At 45.7% G+C, this 20423-nt stretch overlaps 1 protein-coding gene across 1 annotated transcript; it reads right to left on the bottom strand.

Moving 5' to 3' along the window:
• Positions 1-3785: 3785 nt before the first annotated feature.
• On the bottom strand, positions 3786-19509 carry LOC144132617 (epoxide hydrolase 4-like). The gene is made up of 7 exons (XM_077665149.1): positions 19423-19509; positions 16212-16429; positions 12899-13032; positions 9824-9936; positions 7466-7643; positions 6054-6190; positions 3786-4300 (listed from the first exon to the last, which is right to left on the bottom strand). Exons 2-7 carry the CDS (start codon positions 16398-16400, stop codon positions 3879-3881), a joined length of 1173 nt encoding a protein of 390 aa, XP_077521275.1. The 5' UTR covers positions 16401-16429; positions 19423-19509; the 3' UTR covers positions 3786-3878.
• Between the last annotated feature and the right edge of the window lie 914 nt (positions 19510-20423).

Below are 20423 nucleotides of genomic sequence, written 5' to 3'. Positions count from 1 at the left end.
CGGCGTAACCTAGTCGGTTACGCGGGTATCAGTATGCGCTGGTGACGCGCTGCCGACAGACAACCTTGAGCACGTCAGTTATGCCCATGTCAGCTGGTTGGCCTTGTCCGTCGCTTTCGGTGGCAGAAGAGCGTGGAAACCGGTCAAAGACGGAAAAAAGGTCCGTCGAAAGGTTGTGGAGCGTGAGACGTGACATTCCCAGTTACTTATTCGACAAGTGGCTTCTTCAGTTCGACCATGGCATGAGCCCTCATGTCTTCGTCGAACTATACAAACCAATTGGCAAATACGTCGCCTACCATCCACATCCCCCCGCCCCCTTTTAACTTGTGCCTATCGGTACACTCGCTGAATAAATAAATAATGCGCGGATCATTGAGGCCCCTGTGTAGTGTATCTAGCGTACGAGAACGTAGCTGCGAAAGCACGTGAGCTTGCAAGTCTTCCTGATAACAAACGGCGACCACGAGTCGCTGCACTTCATGCTCGTGCACAGAATTAAAGCCGCTAACGCAAAGCTTACTTCAACAACTCCATGTGTCGCCTTTCAAGACACGCGTTTCTGACGGCCGCATGTGTAAAAAGTAATGCAGCATTACATACGCTTCATATTTGTGAATTTTTATTCATTTTTATTGTTTTCGTGTGTGTAGGGACGTTATATCCAGCAATTCTAGACAAAAGCATTTTTGAGCGGGAAACCGTTTATGAACGCATTTTTTTCTTATAATGTAAGATTTTAATAGAATGATCAATACATGAGTAGATCACCTGGCAGCAGTCTGGTGTTTTTGTGTGTTAACGTTTTTGCTGCCATCGAAAGCGTTCCCCTCTGGTTTTCTGTGGATTTGTGTGGTTCTTGCTTTGAAGGGAATTTTTCTGCAGAGCGTGCAACTGTCTCTTATCAGAACGCCTTAACTGCACGGCACAGAGTGGGGAAGTGGAGTGATCGGAACAGAGTAGGGGCCGGATCCGTCGTAGCAAAGAGGAACGGGGCACGGTACATTTCGGCACCAAACTAGAGCACAGCGGGCAAGACGCGAGTATGACAGGTGGGGCGCACTGTTGAATTTCAGCGGTGGTCGAATGCGATGTTGGGGCGGAGAGCACACCACTGAAGCGCACTATATGCGTTTGTAGAGGACCGTTTCATAGATTAAACGAACCAACGCGCACCAGGCACTATTCGCTTTATGTGACGATGCGCTCAGGAACACAAGGCAGTCTATAGTTTTCTATGGCAGTCTTAATTGTCGACGCGTTCGATCGAAACACATTGAAAGAAAGATATTGTTACACATCTGAAGAATAGACCATTACGCCAATATTCCCATAACAGTGTCTTTTCAATTTTCAAAAATTTTGCCCGAGAATGCTGGGCATGTGTCACAGAGACTAGGAGGCGTTCGTCACTCGGCGCTCCTTCAAGAAGGGATGGTTTTGCACTGCAGGGACGAGTTTACAGCGCCTGCTCGTTCGCTGTAACCTAGTTGTGCAGCCACAGGTCTTCGTTGCATCGGAGACGAAATTCCATTGCAAAAATGCAAATTTTCACTGTGGCACTGCCCTAGTTCGTAATAAGCGATCGTTCGTTATAACTGCTGCCGTTATAAGTGAGCTGAACTGCACCTGCTACTGGCAGAATGGTATGATGTTTCATTCGCTAAAGGAAGACTCTTGGAATGCACTAAGGCGGAAACATGCCCTGCGACACGTACATGACTCTACCGACTATATTATGTTCACAGTCATGTTGTTATTAGCTTTGAGCATCTGCTTGCGCTCTTTAATAACGGCGAAGAATACCCCAGAAGTAATGACGTAAAACTTCTGGATTCATGACATTAAAGCAAGCATCACCCATGTATACAGTCATCCAGTTGTGTGCAGCAGTTACGATAAACTCAGTTTGTACAGCAGCTAATAGTTTTGAGGTACTTCGCACGAGTCCACCTCCTTTCGCAGTGTAGACCACATTGTTTTTACACAAGCATTTTTCTAAAAACTAGCGCCAATGGCAAGATGGTGCTTTCTTTGCAAGGGAGTGTGCCGATCGTGCTACTCTGCTGCAAGTTGCGCTGTCATTTTGCATTGGCTGATAGAATTCAGGCAGCAGCGTGTCATTCAACTGATATTCCTTATTTAGTAATGCTGTAGTTGAACAGATATGGGCTGCCGGAGACAAGAAGTAGACTAGAGCAGCTTGGTCCACTTAATTGTAAAACAAACAATTGGGAAATGAAGGATGGCTTTTGTTGCAGGTATACATACTGCGGACCGTACAAGCCTCTTGAGAGCAATGTCTTCCTTCGGTAGTTTTTGTTTTATGTGAAAGCATGCAACCCAGGTTGGCATATGTACATGCAGGACGCACCAGCAAATGCAGTGTAGATTGGCTGCAAGGGCCGTTTAATAATGGTGCATTCTAACAGAAAGACATCAAGGACAGGAAGGCGTGTTGTTATAGTGGAGCACTTACGGCTTCCTTAAAGATCAAGAAGCGTTGGAAAGTGAGAACTATAGGGTTCGCCTTACCTTGGAGAGATCGAAGCTTGGGGATTAGCGTAATGTCTTCGCTAAGGTACTGAGGAACAAACTATGATCCTGGTTACTTTTGTCAAAGGTGGTTCATCATTAGAATGGATTATGCTTATAACGCGCTATACTTTACGGGACCAACACCAAAAAAAGAAATGACACTGACAGGACGGAGCACGAAATGACAAGTGCTTACGAAGTAACGAAGGTTCTCTATGTTTGTAACGCGTAATAAACATCATGCACAACCAACTAGGCCCAGTCCTCGCCCTCTTAATAGAAAAGAACTGCGCAAAGCAAGCATGGACGAGCGGGGGTGGCCTAGAAGGGGAGGAAAGCCGCAAACCACATTAGTGATTTCGTGTTTAAGCCCCCTTCTCTTATGCGGGAGGTGCCGGGTTCGATCCCCAAGTCGCCGGGTACCCACAATTTTTTTTTAATCGTACAAGCTTTCCCCCGGTCTTGTGCTCTGCTTTTCTGTGGTGAAATGCTTGGTAAAACTGTCATTGGCCTACCCCTCTTCTGCAAGTCGCTCATGGGCCAAACCTTGAAGTCCGTCATATGCGGTGTATCCCATTTGTGGCCCTTTTTTACAGGAATCCAGGCCACTCCGGTTCCTCTTAAAAAAAACGCCTTTCCGGTTTCCCTCCTGGTCCATGTTTGTTCTTCTTTAATTAAAAGTACATGCTGCGTTCAACTTGGACAAACGCATTACATTCCTGCTCGGCAGCAACGTTGGTTTTCCAGAATTATCGTTACCATCATCTTTATAACGCCACAACAGTCATGATTTCAAACTTTGTTCGCCTCTAATAGCCTCTTGTAGTTCATAGCATAGAAGCGCAGTGGCTTAAAAAGATAAGGTGCTCATATCAGATAAAACAATTACTGCGTGGCTGTGAAGATAGGCGCTGACAAACCCGTAGACTATGGACAAGCAGGCTAGTGGAGAAGTCAAACTGAGCATTGGACAAACTAGTGTCCGCGTAGAGAACACAATTTGGCGACTACTACAGCAACAAGTGCACTCGGAATGCGTCTGGATCAAATTGCTCGGCGCACGAGAACGCCGCCTACAACATTGAGAAGGACACCGTACGTGGAAGGTTCTCCCACGTGTGCCCACGGTCATTCCGTAAGGACCTGCCCGCGTTTCGCGTAGTTGCCAACGACGATAAACAGCAATTCATACATAGTAAAACTTGCAGCAGCGATATTTCTGGCAATAAGTAGGACACTACAAGTGGTGAGATATTCAAACTCGATATTTTTTTATTTCATTTTAGGCCACAAAAAGTTGGCAGTTCATATTGAGCGTTTCTTAACTGTATGTGGACCCCTCATTCCATCATATTATTGGGTAGGTTAGCGCCAGCGGGAACTAAAGGTGGACCGTTGTATGGCGGCTCTTCACGCGAAGGCTGTTTGGATTCCCTGCAGTGGTCGTTGTAACGCTTCCGAAACCATCGCCTGTGCTCTTGACTAACGGCAACTTTTCCATTCTTTACAAATTCACTGATGCGCCCGTTTACATGGTCGGGGCATTCTCGTTGTGGGAAATGTCCCGCTCCTTCGTAGTAAACCAGCTGTGACCTCACTAGCCATTCCTGATTGTACCTGGCCACGCGTGGCGTGATGAACTCGTCGCGTTCTCCCCAAAGTATCAGAGTGGAGACGTTTATCTTGCGATAGTGTAGCTTGTTGAACTGGTTGCTGTCGTTGTTGAAGGCCCGATAATAGTCTATAGTCCCTGTGAGCGCACCTATAAGCAGAAAAAAGAATATTTAGTTTCTGACAGGTTACTTATACCGTATTGATAGCTTTGAGTCCGTAGATTTATTTCCGAATATTAAAAACAGTACTGCTGAAACCCTCAGAAGCATTAAAAATGCAAAAGAAAAAGCAAAAATATCTTTTCGATATGTCCGCCATGAATACCGCCCCATTAACGGTACCACTTTACATACCCAGGAATTCGGAACAACAGCATTTTTGAGCGGGAAACCTTTAATGAACGCAATTTTTTCATATACTAAAATATTTCCATATAACTATCAATACATCCGCCAAGCACCCGACGGCAGTCCTAATTTTTTTTTTCTATTAACGTTTTTGCTATCGTCGAAAGCGTTCCCCATTGGTTTTCTATGAAAGTCTTAACTGTGCGGTGCGACCTATAGAAACACTTTAAAAGGAAGATTTTTCACATTTCAGAAGAGTGGACCATTACCTTCAATATTGCTGCAAAAGTATCTTACAGTATTGCAATTTTCAAAATTTCTCTCCGAAATGGTTGCACTTGAGTAACTAATAGACAAAACAATTTGTATTTCTCACAATAATGACATTAACTCGGAAGCGCTTTCGTTTTCGGTGGCAATTTATTTCCCATAAAGAACGTATTCCATCACCTTGAGTGATTGATGGAGTATAAAAAGAATTTTTGAAAGCACTTGGCAAACCTTTGACCCTCTTTTCTAAATGGCAGCAGAGCAAATGGTACTATGTTTCCCATATTTCTTACTTCTTGATTCTTATGCTACATCATACAAATTGCATCAATGGCATTTATATGTGCCTACACATGAACAGCAGCAGTGATTGGAGGAGTGGTGAAGAAAAGAAAATGATCATGCAAGTAAGTTGCACTTTTCCATTCATAACAAGGAAAATATCGTGCGGTGTTGTATATATAGTTTAGGCGTTGCACTTTTTTAATATGTCGAAGACATATAAATGCTTTGACTGCCAGAGCATTGTAGTTTCGCTACCGCAGTTGATGATGACTGCTATGTTAATTTACTGAAGAGCAAGTATGGCAGTGTGTTTGTTTTTATTGGTTTTAATAACCTGGAAATGGTTATACCCATGCAGTAGTTAACGATTTTCAGTATATTTGTGTCCTTATTATAACTATCCGTACTGAGGCTTATTGTGGTTGAATAAATTCTGCTGAAAATTTTGTTTTGGAACATAAAAATATATCCAGGTTTCCCTCGTATGCAGCTCCAAATACGAAACTACTAGAGTAATTTATTCGGGGAGAGAACAGCGGTTTGTATAAAACTGCTTACTCTTCATTCCAGCGTATAGATTTTGTTGTCCTATCGGACATGCTTACATTCACAGCGCAAACACGAACACGGACACGAGGGGAGACACCACAAAGCACCCACCTCAACAACGTTTATTGCTGCGCGCAGCGAATGCACAGAGCACAGCGGGCATGCGCAGCAACGAAGAGGAAAGTCATGTAAGACCGGTAGCAGCGCCAAACCGCAAGAAAACATACAATCATAGGTACAAGAAAGAAAACATAACGGGGAAAACCTAAAAGGCAGGACGCAAACGAGAACAAAAAACACAATGCTCTAGTTAGAAATTCCTAAGGCGCGACGCTTTTACCCATAAAGAAGGAGCCGAGCCGACTCAGAAACGGCGGGATTTCTAAATTAGGGTACTTAAGGTTGGATATGGTTCGCAGTTCACTGTTACAGAATACAAAGAAAACATACCTGGCTGCGAGTAGACATACTTGTGGGCATACTCCTCTCTTTCGGTAAATCCTTTGTGCGCTTTGTCGAAAAATTTCAAATCCTTCATGATTAAGTACTGCTCGGGAATTGTGGGGCGTCGAAACGGAAGCTGGTACCTGAGAAAATTACAAGTTTTTAGGACCAGAAGAACTATTCGGCCTAGTTGATTCAATCTCAATAACAGATTTTTTACTTCTATTATATTACGCACAAAATTCAACCTCCTCGGTTTTGTTTCAGACTGCGCTTTGTCAATGGCTGGATAAGCGCCCATTTATTTTTGGGTTCTCATCAAGTGACATTTCTAATCATGTTTTCTTATTGTTGTGCAATTTTATTACAATCTTTTGAATGTCCATGATTATTTCAAATACTTGAAAACATAAGTATGCTTTCTTACACGCTCTGAAGAAATAAATTAATTTGTTAGCGGAACCTCACATAGTTGCGTGTGTGCCTCTTCTTGTCTATGTTGTTCATGTTGTAGTTTCTAACAAACTTTGTAGCTCCCTGGCAAACCAATTTAAAACTCGCTGCGTGTCTTTCAAGTCATGCGAAAGAATTTGCAAGGATTGGTACAAATGTACTTGCAGAGGACAAGCTAGAGAAGTGAGAACTTCGCAATTTTTCAAAAAAAACTCTTCAGCCTATGCCCACGCTGAATGCCAACTTCCACTGAGATTTCTCGACTTGCTAAAGCTTGGTATTCTAAGTAGCGAAGCTTTCCGCAACAAGCGAGTTCAATAATTTCTATGTGGAAGCGTTCAAAAAGTACTCCACCTAAGCCGCTTTAGATAAGCATATATTTCATAGAATTTAAGAAAGTCCACAATAGCATTACGAATCTTCAATAACGCTTGAGTTCGTAGAACATACAGCATTTCTGCAAATAATCGAGTCTAATTTTTAAATAGTGACGCAATAAGGTCCATGTATTTGATCTAAAAACCTTCCAAGAGTAATTCATCGGGTACAAAATACTGATGCTACTCCGTAAACATTATGCAAAGGGCTTGCTGATGAACGGTATGTAATGGTTTGATTGCTGCGGTGTGTAAAAAACTTTTGTTGTTAGATCGGCCTTGAATAAATGCAAATACTTTAGGGGAAATAAGTTGTGATAAAACAGGAAGCAGTGTCAGAGGGCCCACGCATTCGCTGCCATAGGACATGATGCAGCCTCTAATATTGTACGCCGCTATATGCGATTCAGCGTCGCGACACCCAACTTAATATCTGGTGATTGGAGTGGGTTACTAGAGACTAATTTTGCGCGTGGCATCTGTACCACTTCACCTCTAACTAGACGAGCCCAAATGACAGTAGTGTAAGCAGAGAAAGGCGCATAATGTGAACCAAATGGATATAAGACCACACAGATTCGGGCTCACCAGGACATCCTCATTTGCCTCACACTGCGGAACAGCTGCTTCAGAAACGCCCTTGGGTGCATCCCGTTTATGATGACCATCTTGTCAATCATCTTCTCGTGATAAGTGGCGAAGCATAAGCTTATCATGCCGCCCCAGTCATGCCCCACGAGGACAACAGGCCGCGTGTGGTTGGGGTCTGCATTGGAAGAAAAATGAAATTATTTCAGATGCGAAAAATCAATTAAATCAAACCCATTAAACACAGGCACACAAAGTCTTGCTTTTACAAACTGCAGATTGTTTCATCCACAATTACCTTTTTTGTCTGATGTAATATTTATTTATTAATCTATTTATTTATTTGATAACATAGTTTTCACATACTGCTACTTTTGAGTAGCTATGAAAAGGGGGGGAGGGGGCATAACAGTAAAACACCACAAAAATATCACTTTTTTCAATTTTAACGAAGGACAGGCGATATGAATGGAGACTGTGAAGGCAATTCAGTTGTGCAGTGTTTGAGCATCTTGACAAGTTCGGTCCCGAGTAAAAAAGATGAACACAATCACGTCACGGGAGCGGTGAAAATCGCACCGCGCGGCTGGTGCGGCACCGTGCTTTGTGAACACACGTAGCACACTTGTTGTCGGCGTGCTCGCAACCACAGCGCCGAGCGTTACTATCTGCTGCTCCTGTGGTACGTCAGTAGTGCAAATGTTTTTTTTTACTTGCTACTGTGCGACTTTAACCTCCTGTGTAGGTTGCCATTATGAATTCGCACCAGATACATGCATCTATATTTCAACCTTAGGGCTATATTTAGGCATCTGTGGACATTCTGGCTCTGAATTGCGCTTTCAAAGTTCTGTAGCAATGCCCTAAAAAAGAGGGGTCACCGTTGAGGCTCAGTGATTATGGTGCTCGGCTGCTGACCCGAAAGACGCGAGTTCGACCCTGTCCGCGGCGGTCCAATTTCGATGGAGGCGAAATGCTAGAGGCCTGTCTGCTGTACGTCGTCAGTGCACGTTAAAAAACACCAGGTGATCACAATTATCCGGAGACTGTCACTTCGGCGTCCCTCATAGCCTGAGTCACTTTTGGACGTTAATACCTATAAAACCAAACCAAATCCAAAAACATCAGGTGACCTAAAACAACTTGGACTTATCTACAATGACTTCTTCGCGCAAACTTTGCATAAGCGTGAGAAAAGTAACTGGCAATTTTAAATAGAATTTTATCGGTATCACGCTAACGAACATTTTTCCCCCCGATATGTTGTCCTGTGACATTTGCGTGCACATTGGTGAGTAAAAAAAAATCAGGCCATGTGACCGCTTCACCGAGGCGGCACAATGGCACCGGTTCCACTGTTAATTAATTGGCCTGCAGGGACATAACTGGATTTCACCACATTTACGTAGTGCCTCTGAACAAAGAAAGCCAACTGCACTGAAAATAAAAGAGGTCAAGCTGCGGCTCGAAGCACTACGCCTTTGGTGGTGAGCCGGGCGCGCTACCCATCGAACGCTGGGCTAAATCCGTTCGACGCGGTTAAAGTAGCGCCTTGTGTGTCTAGTGGTGAATGAGAAGGAAATGAAATGAAGAATAGTGTTTGTGTCTGCAAAGTGGCATGCAAAGATGACCCCAGGAAACTGAAAGGAGCCACTAACGCTATGACGTCATACCCTTAAGGCGGAGCTTGAGTGACCCGCAAATATTTTGGTTGGTTCATTAATAGTGTGATTATTTTGACTGCGTTTAGCGAATGTTTCGGGCGACAAAAGACTCTAGTATGCCTTGCGCAGAAATCCATGAAATGTAGAAAATATTGGGAAGTTTAAACCTGCGAGTAAAAATTGTCTGATTATTTACATCGATTTGGTAGTGAAGTTGCATGCAAGTACTTCACACCTGGTTGCTGCTTGAGTTAACGCAATACCTGCAGCTTCAGTGCATGTTTCAATGTTGGATGTAAAGCGTAACGCGCAGTTCTCAAGATTCCCTGTTTTTAGTGTGCACATTGTCAGTACTTCGGATGCCTTCACCTGTGTATAACAGGTGTTTCTGGCTTTTTGGAGTAAAAACATGATTTCTGCAGCATGTCTTAAGTAGTCAGCTGGTTAACTAATTTCTTAAAACAGTTCACCGGTTTTCTGGTGTCCGCGAACACTGGTAATAAAATGCTGAAAAAGCCATATTTTGCCCAAAAAATCCTATATTTGAGTATTAATATCTTCCCTGAAACACTTGGTATATTGGTCGCATCAGGTTTAATTGGGGAAAATACTTGGCAAAGCCCTGCTTTTGTAAAGTAGTTTCATGCCAGACATGCTTGCGTCTTTCCAGAGCCTCTCTGTAGCGAGTACTCACTCAATTTATCAAGCAGTCCTTTCACGTCTCCAATAAGCTTCGGCATAAGGTACTCGGCAGTATCTGTTGGCCTCGTGGTGTTGCCGTAGCCACGCAAATCCGGTGCCACAACACTGTGAAGGGAGGCAAAGTAATCAGACGTTAGTCAGAAAATGAGAGCGGAGTGTGGATCGAGATTTAAAGAGACCCTGAAATGATTTGGATGGGTGTATCCTAGTGCAACACATATATAGAGGTGGTCTTTGTTGCTATTCGGGTCAAATTTGCAAGCTCTGCATGTACCCTATAATTTAGAGAAAAATTTTAATAATCGCTGCTTGCATTAGCTCTCAACCGATTAGGGCGAGACACCTCACCTCCCGTCCCTTAGCCCGATGACATCAATGGGCCGAAGAGCCAGCCTTCAAGCTCGTCTCGTCTTCCCGCCGACGTCGTCGGGCAGGGGACGCGCAGTGAGGTGTGTCGTTGCCCTAATCGGTCGAGAGATGATGCGAGCAGCGATTATTAAAAATTATCTCTAAGCTATAGGGCCCACGGTGAGCTTTCAAATTAGACTTGAATGCCCACAAACACCAGTTGTACAGATCTGTTGCAATGGAATATGTCCATCAAAATCATTTCATTGGTATCCTTCTCCACAAGCGTGCAGCAACAAACCAGTGATATACGAATTTCACATTCCCTCCCCTCTTTTATCTCTTTGTGTTCATTGGTGCTTAGTGGAAGAGCAGTCTTGGTATCGGGATGAATGCCTAACTTGCATTGAGGCCGGGAATGTGAGCTCAATTGGCTTAAACTGTTTCTATGTAGAACAATCAGTTACATTAATTAGATATATTTACGCGTCTTTTTCGGTAACACATTTTAACAACAACAAGACCTCTCCCGAGCGTTGCCCATTCCTAGTGGCTTAGTACCTGGCCGAGCATTCGCTTGCAGCACTTTATACACCTTAAGGTATTCGGCCTCACTTACGACACAAATACCCGGGTACAGAGTGATTGGAGGTGAGAAAAGTACCTCTCGACATACGCGTGTTCAGCGCTTTTCTCAAGGCGTGGAAGGGACTTAGGTCCTTTTTAGTGACTCTGACTCCAAGGCGAATAGACACATCGAGTCGTTAAAAAATTGCTTTTTTCCAGTGCTCATCAACATCATTACCTTCGTAATAATCATTCGTAATGTTATGTGCACTGCTAGACAGCTTGTTCCTATTTATTTAAAACTAACTTTGTTCTTTCCAGTCTTGGCTACAGTCTTATACCTCGTAAACTTTCTAACCATCTCGCAAGGTACTCTGCTCATCTAGCATACACTTTTTCCTGCCCTTAGATCGTCCACTCTATCACCACAACAGGCTACCGGTCATTTTGTTCACCGCAGTACATGGCCTTCTGAAGTTCATTTCTTCTCGTAATTTCCTAGTTGCTGCGTAATTATAAATCTGCGTACGAGGTGAATGTGCTGGCCCTGCGCCGCCGCTGCAACATATTGGTTTGTCAAGCTGAACTTTTTCCTGCCTTCCGTTTGACTTCTCCCTACTCAGATAACTAGATAGTAGCACAGCATAGAGCTCTGGCACCAACGCAAGCGGTGGGCTTACGTAAGGGATGCTGCCTGCTCGACCTCAAAGTCCATGCCACTCTTACGACTTTCGCCAAGAGCGTATGTGCCACAGGCAAGTTGCCATGTTTGTTGCTGAGGATCGTTGCACTTCTGGCACATCAGGTCGGACACTGAAGAACAGGCCCTGCCTATTTTCCCAAAGCTGCGGATGTACTGCAAGGTGCCTGTTACATCTCTGGTACGGCTAAAATGGGCTCCGGCACCTTTGAACACGAGCACACTATATTGTGAAAATGACTGAGTCACACTGAACACTTTCCTCACGAATGCCACATAGCTTTGATAAATATGGTCATTACTACGACTCACATTTCCGTGCATGCTATCAATATGCGCAGATAACTTTCATTACTCATTCGAGCGTTTATCCTGTGAGAATTTCGGTTACAAAGCAGAACTATCTGTGCTAGCTTTGCTGCTGAGCCAATCATTATTGAACACATATCTCAGACACTGGTTGTCTGTACCTACTGCGCAGGTCCCAAATCTCCGAATACTTGCATGAAATTATATGTTGCGAAGATCGGTATACATTCTTTTAAGCAAGTTAATGTATAATTCAGTGTAAAACATGTCCAGCAATTTCGCACAAATATGTTTGAAAATTGTGAAATTGTACGATACTTTAATAGTAATATTCAAGGTAATGGTTCATTCTTCTCATATGGAGGAAAATCTTTCAAAGTTTTTCTTTTAAAGTTAAGACTGCCAACAAAAATTAGTGGGGAACGCTTTTGACGATAGCAAAAAATGTTATTAGAAAAACAAATCCAAGACGGCCTTCGGGTGATCTGCAGATATGTTGATTGTTATAGTGCAATCTTACATTATATGAAAAAAATGCGTTCAGAAATAGTTTCCCTCTTTATATACAACAAGATGTTCCCAACGGAATATAGGGGCACATGCCCGTGGTGCGGGGCCACACCCACACTATTTCACATAACATGGGAATGCGAACGAAACAACGCATTCCGAGAACACAAACCCCCGAGTGCGGAGCACTGGGAGAGCCGGCTCGTCAGCTGCGAGCTCGCCGTCCAAAAGAGGATGGTAGAGCACGCACGGGATGCAGCCAAACTCAGTGGAGCCCTGGCCTGAGGGACCACCCTTTGCTGAAGAAGCCTTCCCTGCAGCGCAGCGTGAAGACAGCGACACGCGAAGCAAGCAAGAAGACTTCTGATCGCCTAAATACTTATGATTCAATAAAAGTTTTCCTATCCTATCCTATCCCTCTAAACAACGCTTCTGTCCAGAATTGCTTTCTTCTTTCACTCCCTCATTTATACCTTCCCTTACGGCGCGGTTCAGGTGTCCGCCGATAGGTGAGGAAGATACTGCGCCATTTCTTTTACCCCCTCCCCCCCCCCAAAAAAATAAAAAAAAACCAAACCAATGTCGTCACAAAACATGCATACGCCAAGAAAAAGTTATCTGCTGTGAACGCACCAGAATTCCTCGCTGAGCTTCGGTATCTGCCTGTTCCAGATGAACCAGAAGTCTAGGAAACCGTGCAATAAAAGCAGCATAGTACGATTGTCGTTTTCCTGGCAGCCTTTTGTGACGTAATGAAATGTGATGTTCTAGAAGAAAGAAGAAGTAAAAGAAATGCGCGAAGAAACTTTGTGTTTCTTGAAAATATACAAGCACCAAGAGCTCCGCTTGATTTGTTTAGGACCAAGGATAATTCGCTTATTTCAAGTCGTAGAAATTCTGTCACATTTAAAAATATTGCAACGGATAGAAGAAGAGATGAATGAAGACTCTCGGAGGCGCGCGTGCTCTGGGTTTCGGTGCTCTGTGCCTGGTGCTCTGTGCGGGCCGCCCTGTGCTCTTGACCTGTGTGCTGTGCCCGGGCGTTCTCGCGTCGTTCCCGCCTGGACCACGTAACATCTTTGGTGGAGGTGCGGATTTTACGCTGCGCCCACCACGCAGCTTCGTAGTACTCGTCAGGCCGGGACTACCACCATGGCTCCACCCGGCCGGTCAAGGAGCCCCACTACCCCCACTACCACTCCTTTCGTCATCATGGCTCCACCTCGCGACCCCGGCACGTTTTCCGGCACAGATGGCTCGGACGTCGAAGACTGGATTAACATCTACGAGTGTGTCAGCAACTACAACAGGTGGTACCCTACGCTAATGCTCGCGAACGTCATCTTTTACCTCAATAGCACGGCGCGCGTATGGTACGAGACCCACGAGGAAGAGCTAACAAGTTGGTACACCTTTAAGGAAACGTTGGAGACGCTATTCGGTAGACCTGATGACCGCCAGCTCGCCGCCAAGAAACAGCTGGCTACTCGAGCACAATCTTCTACCGAGAGCTACGTGGCCTACATTCAGGACATCTTGGCGCTTTGTCACAAGGTCGACGCCGCAATGAGTGAGACCGATAAAGTGGGCCACGTGCTCAAAGGCATTGCCGACGATGCGTTCCACTTGCTTGTTTGCAAAGACTGTACCTCAATTGACTCCATCATAAACGAGTGCCGTCGATTTGAGCAAATCAAAGGCCGCCGCATTTCGCCGTCGTTTTCTCGCCTTCCCAACACGGCCGCGACATCTTCCTGTGAGGACCACCGATCACCATCCCGCACGCCCACGGACGCCCCTGCCGTCACCGATTCAGTCACCCGGATCATCCGACGTGAACTGGAGGCCCTCGCACCTGTGATATCCCCGCCCTCCATCCCTGATACAACCCTGCCCGCTGTGTCGCTGATTCAGGCACCCTGCCCGCTGTGTCGCTGATTCAGGCCGTCGTGCGGCAGGAACTCGCTCAAATGAACCTCGCTCCGGCAGTGTGCGCCATCAGAAGCCCGGACACCCCCCAGCCCCCTCCCTCTGCTTTTCGTCGCACCTATTATTCTCAGCCCCGTTCCCGCAATCACAATGACTGGCGCACGGCGGACGACCGTCCCATTTGCTTCCGGTGCTCTCGCATTGGCCACATCGCCCGTCATTGCCGCAGACAATGGTCTTCAACGCCCCGCAACGTCTTCCCCTCCTTCTACAGTCCCGTCTCATCCCACAACTTCTCGACCCGCGCCCCGTCCGAACCGTCTGCACCAGCCGTACCCCCTCCACGCCGATTCTCCCACTCTCCGTCCCCGCAGGACCGCCGCTCTCGTTCCCCCCAGTCGCCTTCTCGCAGCCGCTCCCAATTGGAAAACTAAGTGATGCAGCTCCAGGAGGTGACGCTGCATCAACGACCCGGACTGCAAATCCTCTCTCGACCACTCGACCTAATCTTCTGAACGTCGCTATTGACCGTGTTCCTGTGCGCGTCCTGATTGACACCGGTGCTCATGTATCAGTGATGAGTGCTGCCCTCCTCCGGAAACAAATGGATTGCCGTTGCGACAGATTATGCTACTCGCTATGCCATCACGCGGGCCCTCCCCACCAGTACTGCTACCGACGTGGCCGATTTTCTCCTCTGCGACCTCATCCTCCGTCATGGTGCACCCCGCCAACTTCTCACCGACCGCGGCCGTTGCTTTCTCTCTAAAGTTGTCGACGACATTCTCCGTTCCTGCTCAACAAAACATAAGCTGACCACCGCCTATCATCCCCAAACCAAACGGTCTTACAGAGCGCCTCAACCGCACTCTCACGGATATGCTCGCAATGTACGTTTCCCCGGACCATCGGGATTGGGACATTGCCCTTCCATACGTGACCTTCGCTTACATATCTTCTCGTCATGACACTGCCGGCTACTCCCCCTTCTGTTGTACGGTCGTGAACCCCAATTACCTTTGGACACGCTGCTTCCGACATCTTCCCCGCCTTCTGAATATGCCCACGACGCTATTGCCCGCGCTGACCACGCCCGTCAGCTGGCTCGCTCCCGCCTACAAGCCTCGCAGGCCTCACAGCAGGACTACTACGACCGCCGCCACCGCATGGTAACTTTTTCCCCTGGAGCCCTCGTCTTGCTTTGGTCGCCCACACGCCATGTCGGGCTTTGCGAAAAACTAATGTCCCGCTATGTTGGCCCATACCGTGTGCTCCGCCAGGTCACCGCCGTCACCTACGGTATTGCCCCGGCCTTTCCGGAGACCACCTCCGGTGCATCTCAGAGTGACGTTGTCCACGTCTCTTGCCTCAAGCCCTACGTGTCGCAATCCCTTGCCCCGCCCTAATTTCCACCGAGACTGTGTTTTTTTTGCGACCGGGGGCCATGCAACGGATAGAAGAAGAGATGAATGAAGACTCTCGGAGGCGCGCGTGCTCGGGGATTCGGTGCTCTGTGCCTGGTGCTCTGTGCGGGCCGCCCTGTGCTCTTGACCTGTGTGCTGTGCCCGGGCGTTCTCGCGTCGTTCCCGCCTGGACCACGTAACAATATCTCACTCCAAGAATGGCAGAAAAGGAGTTAGACTGATTGCAAGCTGCAAATTGTGCACACGTAACGACAAATTAAATTGGTTTTTGTTCGTCCATGTTCTTGCATGAGCACTAATTCTTCTCTTTCTTTTTTATTTTTGTTTGGAACGCATGCAGACCACTACACAACGGGTGTACTGAACTTTCATTTCCGTGAGCACGTAATTTACTTATTGCAATGCCGTTTAAATGTTTTACTACAAATATAAGCTCCAGCTGAGCACTGAGTGAAACTCCACTCTACGCAAGAACATTTTTTAATTTGGTGAAAAGTAACGCAGCAATATAGCTTGAAGCAAGGGTGTAGTGGCACAGCGATCAGCAATACGATGAGTATGTTTTTAAAATTGGTGTCTCGCCAGTCACTTACGGACGCGTTCACGTATTTGTGGTCTCCGTACTCCTCGCTGTAGAATTCATCCGGTACTGTACGGTTTTTCGGAACGAGAATGGATTGGCCGTGGAAGTAAATGCTCGTCTTGACGTACGCTTGCATCCAGATGCCCATGCTGACTGAAATGCCGAAGAAGAGTGCCTGCCCTATAATCGGTGGCACCATTTTGACAGTCTGTTGTGGTCCTATGGAGCCTGGAAAGGGGGGGAGAAAAGGACAGCGCTTTTGCAGAGTATTGTAAATGGGAAGGTTCGGCAAATAGGCACATGATGCCAATACGCGCGTTATTTCATTTAGAGCGCACTCAGCTTAGTAATATGATGCACTTATCACCTAAAAATAGTCCTAAAAGCTTTCTTACCTACAGGGTAAGCATTCGGCAAGGCGGAAGCGTTGGCAGGTCTAGCATGCGTTTTCGTTTTGCGGCTTCTAGCGTGGACACCTTCACTTATTACCAGCGCTGTGTTTGTCCCTTTCTCAGTCCCGCCTTTCGTGCGCTGTGCCTTCATTTAGTACCATGTACCGACTAGCCCAGTCAAACACCTAATTTCACTTATTCATTTTCACCTTTTCTATTGCCTTGTGACGCTGGCCAAACTTCTTGCCAACTTCACATGGCACTGATATACCGGACGTAAGCTTCCATCAGGCGGCTTTTTGCCGTCTCTTACAAACTTGCATTGAAACTTGAGCTCTGGCGGCGCTGCCAAGCAAGGGCAGCCCCTGCCTTATCTAGAAGTGTGGTATATTTGACTATACTCGACAAATTATTCTAGCAGGACGCTAGTATTTGTTTTACATAGCTAGACTGTCTGTCAACCAATAAAACATCGACCAAGGCCTTTGAGGCCTTGGACTATCGCAATCATGTTTTAATAAAAAAAGCCATGGTCTCTCTGCTTCGCTATCTCTGGGGGCCAACTTTGGTGCACCCCCGGAGATAGCTCAAAAGCTCCGGCTTTCCCTGGTAAGAGAGAGTCGCAGCTTCCAGCCTTGTGCGCAGAAACAGCGTTGGTGCGCATCGGCGACTGCTCTATTCCTTACGACCAGTAAGGGATCAAAAGAAAATATATGAACGCCAAGATTTATTTCTTGCCACCTTCGTTTTTCTTATTTGACACGCACACAAAACGATAATCTATATAATGACAGCTGGAGCATGAAGCTCATGGAGTCCATAATGCATCATGCATGCAGTCCAGCATTTATTCTGAACAGCAAAAGTGGGCTTGTCAACCCATGAACAAGAAATTCCAGTGCCTTAATACTAAGGAATGACGCCGAACGAACGTGTCATGGAATCAAACTACTCCTAAAACGAAATTCTTCAGAAAGGCAAGGATGAGGCTGACTTTTCCTCACAAGATTGGTTGTCCGCTGTTTACCACTATATCTCTGCCACTTCGAGAGTAACATATCGAGAGAAGCAAGAGAGAGAAAAGTACGAAAGTCGTTCAGTGGCTCACTTAATTGTGAAAAAACGAGTTGGGCTGGCTCGAATTTTAGCATTTAACGTATTGCGGCACTAATTGTGTGCTTTCTTCAAACTCAAGATAAGCCCGGCTCAGAAAACATTTTTTTCCAAGTAAAACCTCCAGTGTGGCTCAATCATCGTCTTCTCAGTAGTCAATATATTTCGGGAAAAATATATCTAGTGTCACCTCTAGTTAGCTGCTGTGGCCACTTCGCGCCATTTAGAGCTCTCAAACAGCCTCAAATGCGGGATGAGTCAGCCAGAAGCTTGCGGCGACAAACAAAATCCGGACACTTCTGCCGAGAAACCATAACGCGAGACTTAACGAGCACCCAAATTTAACCTTTGGAGCGGCTAAGTGGTTTATGCGTTTATGGGATATATCTGTTCTTACTGATGTTGTTTTAGTGCTCTCTTTAAATAAAATAACCGTCTTGCCCCTCTAATTCTTGCGGAGCTACTTCAGTCACATTATGCGTTCAGAAAGTCTCATATTATGCTTACCAAAGGGAGCCTTGAAACATATCGCGTTGTGCAGCAAGCAAAGCACCCTGGGGTCTGTAGGGCGCGCTAAATGCGATACCACCCTGAAAGAGTTGTCCCCAATCCTCAGCAAAAACGAAGAAATTGAAAATGAAAATGCGTTTAGTTTTCCTTCCCTTTCGATATATCTTCTCCATCTTCCCTTGTCTAAGTTAGTGGTACTGGAACGAAACAGCGCAACAACACGGGACTACAGAAACGAAGAACACAGACACAGCGGCTTTGGTTGTAAGTCGTTGCTGTTTGTGTGTTCTTCCTTTCTGTAGTCCCATGTATTCGTGCTGTTTCGTTCCAGTGTCATGAACCAACTAGCCCAACAATCTTCCCTTTTGTGTTAGGGGACAGCGCTACTTTAACAAGAAAGGGGGCAAAAAGACAAAGCGGTATCTACAACGTAACGCAGCACAAAGTACTCTATTCCTCGGTCTATCTACTTCTAGCTGCTCTCGGCAGCGATAGAGCGCCTCTACCCCCCCCCCCCCTCTTCCTCACCGCCTCACCGCCTTGCACACTGCAACGACAACATCTTCTCTGTGTTGCCCGCGTAAGCCTTGTCATCTTAAAAAAAATATGTTAATTGGAATTCAAGTAACTATCCACGAAACCTGTCTTCAGCAGCGCCAACTGAGCAGTTCAGTGCGCGGGCCGACGTGTCCTCTTGTGCGTTCCAATGGCGGTGACAATGCGTCCCAATAATAGGTGGGAGCAGTAATCTCAGCTTCCTGTCCTTAGTGCTACGTCAGTGTTAAGTTAAAACACACCTCGTTGCCTAGACTAATTCGCAGTCGTCCTACTGTATTCCATCTTTCCTTCCTCTGTCATCATTTCCCTCACAACAAGGTAAAGCCCCCCCCCCACCCACCCACCCCCCGAGCGAGATAGTAGCTATTGCACCTTTCCTTTACCAGTAAAACATTGTCATACAACATCTCGCACCGTATAGTGTCTTGTAAAGCGGCCAACATGTTCACGGCGTCCGCTATCCGCTGAATGTATTCGTTTGCCATGTTTCAGGGGAATTGCATGACGCTTGAAGTGTGAACTGGGATGTACTAAAAGCTGGGGTATTCCTATGGCTGGTATAAGCCTAAAAAGATCCGAAGTAAAATTTTTAACCCGAAATAAAACGCACTTCAATAAAGACTTGCATGCGAGCAACTATATACTCACCTACCCAACTCCCCCTCTTCAGTAGGAAGGCTGTGTATTCGTTCTCTCGAAATAAGCTCTTTATATATGATTCAAAATAAGAGGCCTTTACATACACCATGATTGATTTTCTGAAAAGAAATGACAGCTTTAAAAGATTTGGGGATTAAAGACGTGACAGTGGCACAGAACATAACCTTAAGGGACTCGTTTGATATTTTTAATGTTGTATGTTGAAATAATGACGTAAGCCAGGGCTCACAAGAACGACACTTTGTCCAAAGGCTGTGCTGACATGATGAACAAAACAAATTCCCCGGTAGCGCTAAAGGTCCAACTCTTTTCTGATTGTTTGACGTCAAGAAAGAACAGTTGTTTCTGAGCTCCACATGCGCACATCGTGTCGGAGGTTTTCTATAAAAAATAAGACAGTTCTGAACATATTTTCCACGAACAAAACTGTTTTTCGAAGAAAACAAACTATTTTCAGCCACTGGCTCAAAGTTCTGCTAGCTTTCCAGCGTTGTTGTTTTGGACACTTATCGCCACAAGCATTTTGAGTGGTTATCTGCTGTACAGCTGAGAGTTACGTCTTTTTGTAGAGATCGAAGCTTGCCTCTAATTGGTGGCACTAGGTTCTTTGCATTCTAGGCTGCTAGGCATTGTTCCAAGATACCGACAAATCACCGAACCACGTAGGTTCAGAGACTAACTATAATCTTCTGTGCCACCTCAGATCTTGATCCTCGTTGCCATAAGCAAAACGTTTCTTACATACGCAGAAAAACACCTGTTCTGGGGACTTTTTCCTAGCAGCAAGTTGGAAAATCCCTGTATTTTCACCTGCGTTACATAGAAATAACCTTTTCTTTAGCCTTTGCTCTTTGTCATAATAAATGAAGTCGAATATGTAGAATTTCACAAGGTAATAATTCTCGTGCGTGTTTCTACCTTATTTCCCGCATTTTATTTTCTTTAAGCAGGGGTGAGCAGTTAAAAAAGTCGGTCGTTCATGCTACCTG

Source organism: Amblyomma americanum, chromosome 5 (assembly GCF_052857255.1).
Source record: "Amblyomma americanum isolate KBUSLIRL-KWMA chromosome 5, ASM5285725v1, whole genome shotgun sequence".
Lineage (NCBI taxonomy): Eukaryota > Metazoa > Arthropoda > Arachnida > Ixodida > Ixodidae > Amblyomma > Amblyomma americanum.
Note: the sequence above shows the minus strand (reverse complement) of the source record. Positions and strands in the feature narration are given on the sequence as shown.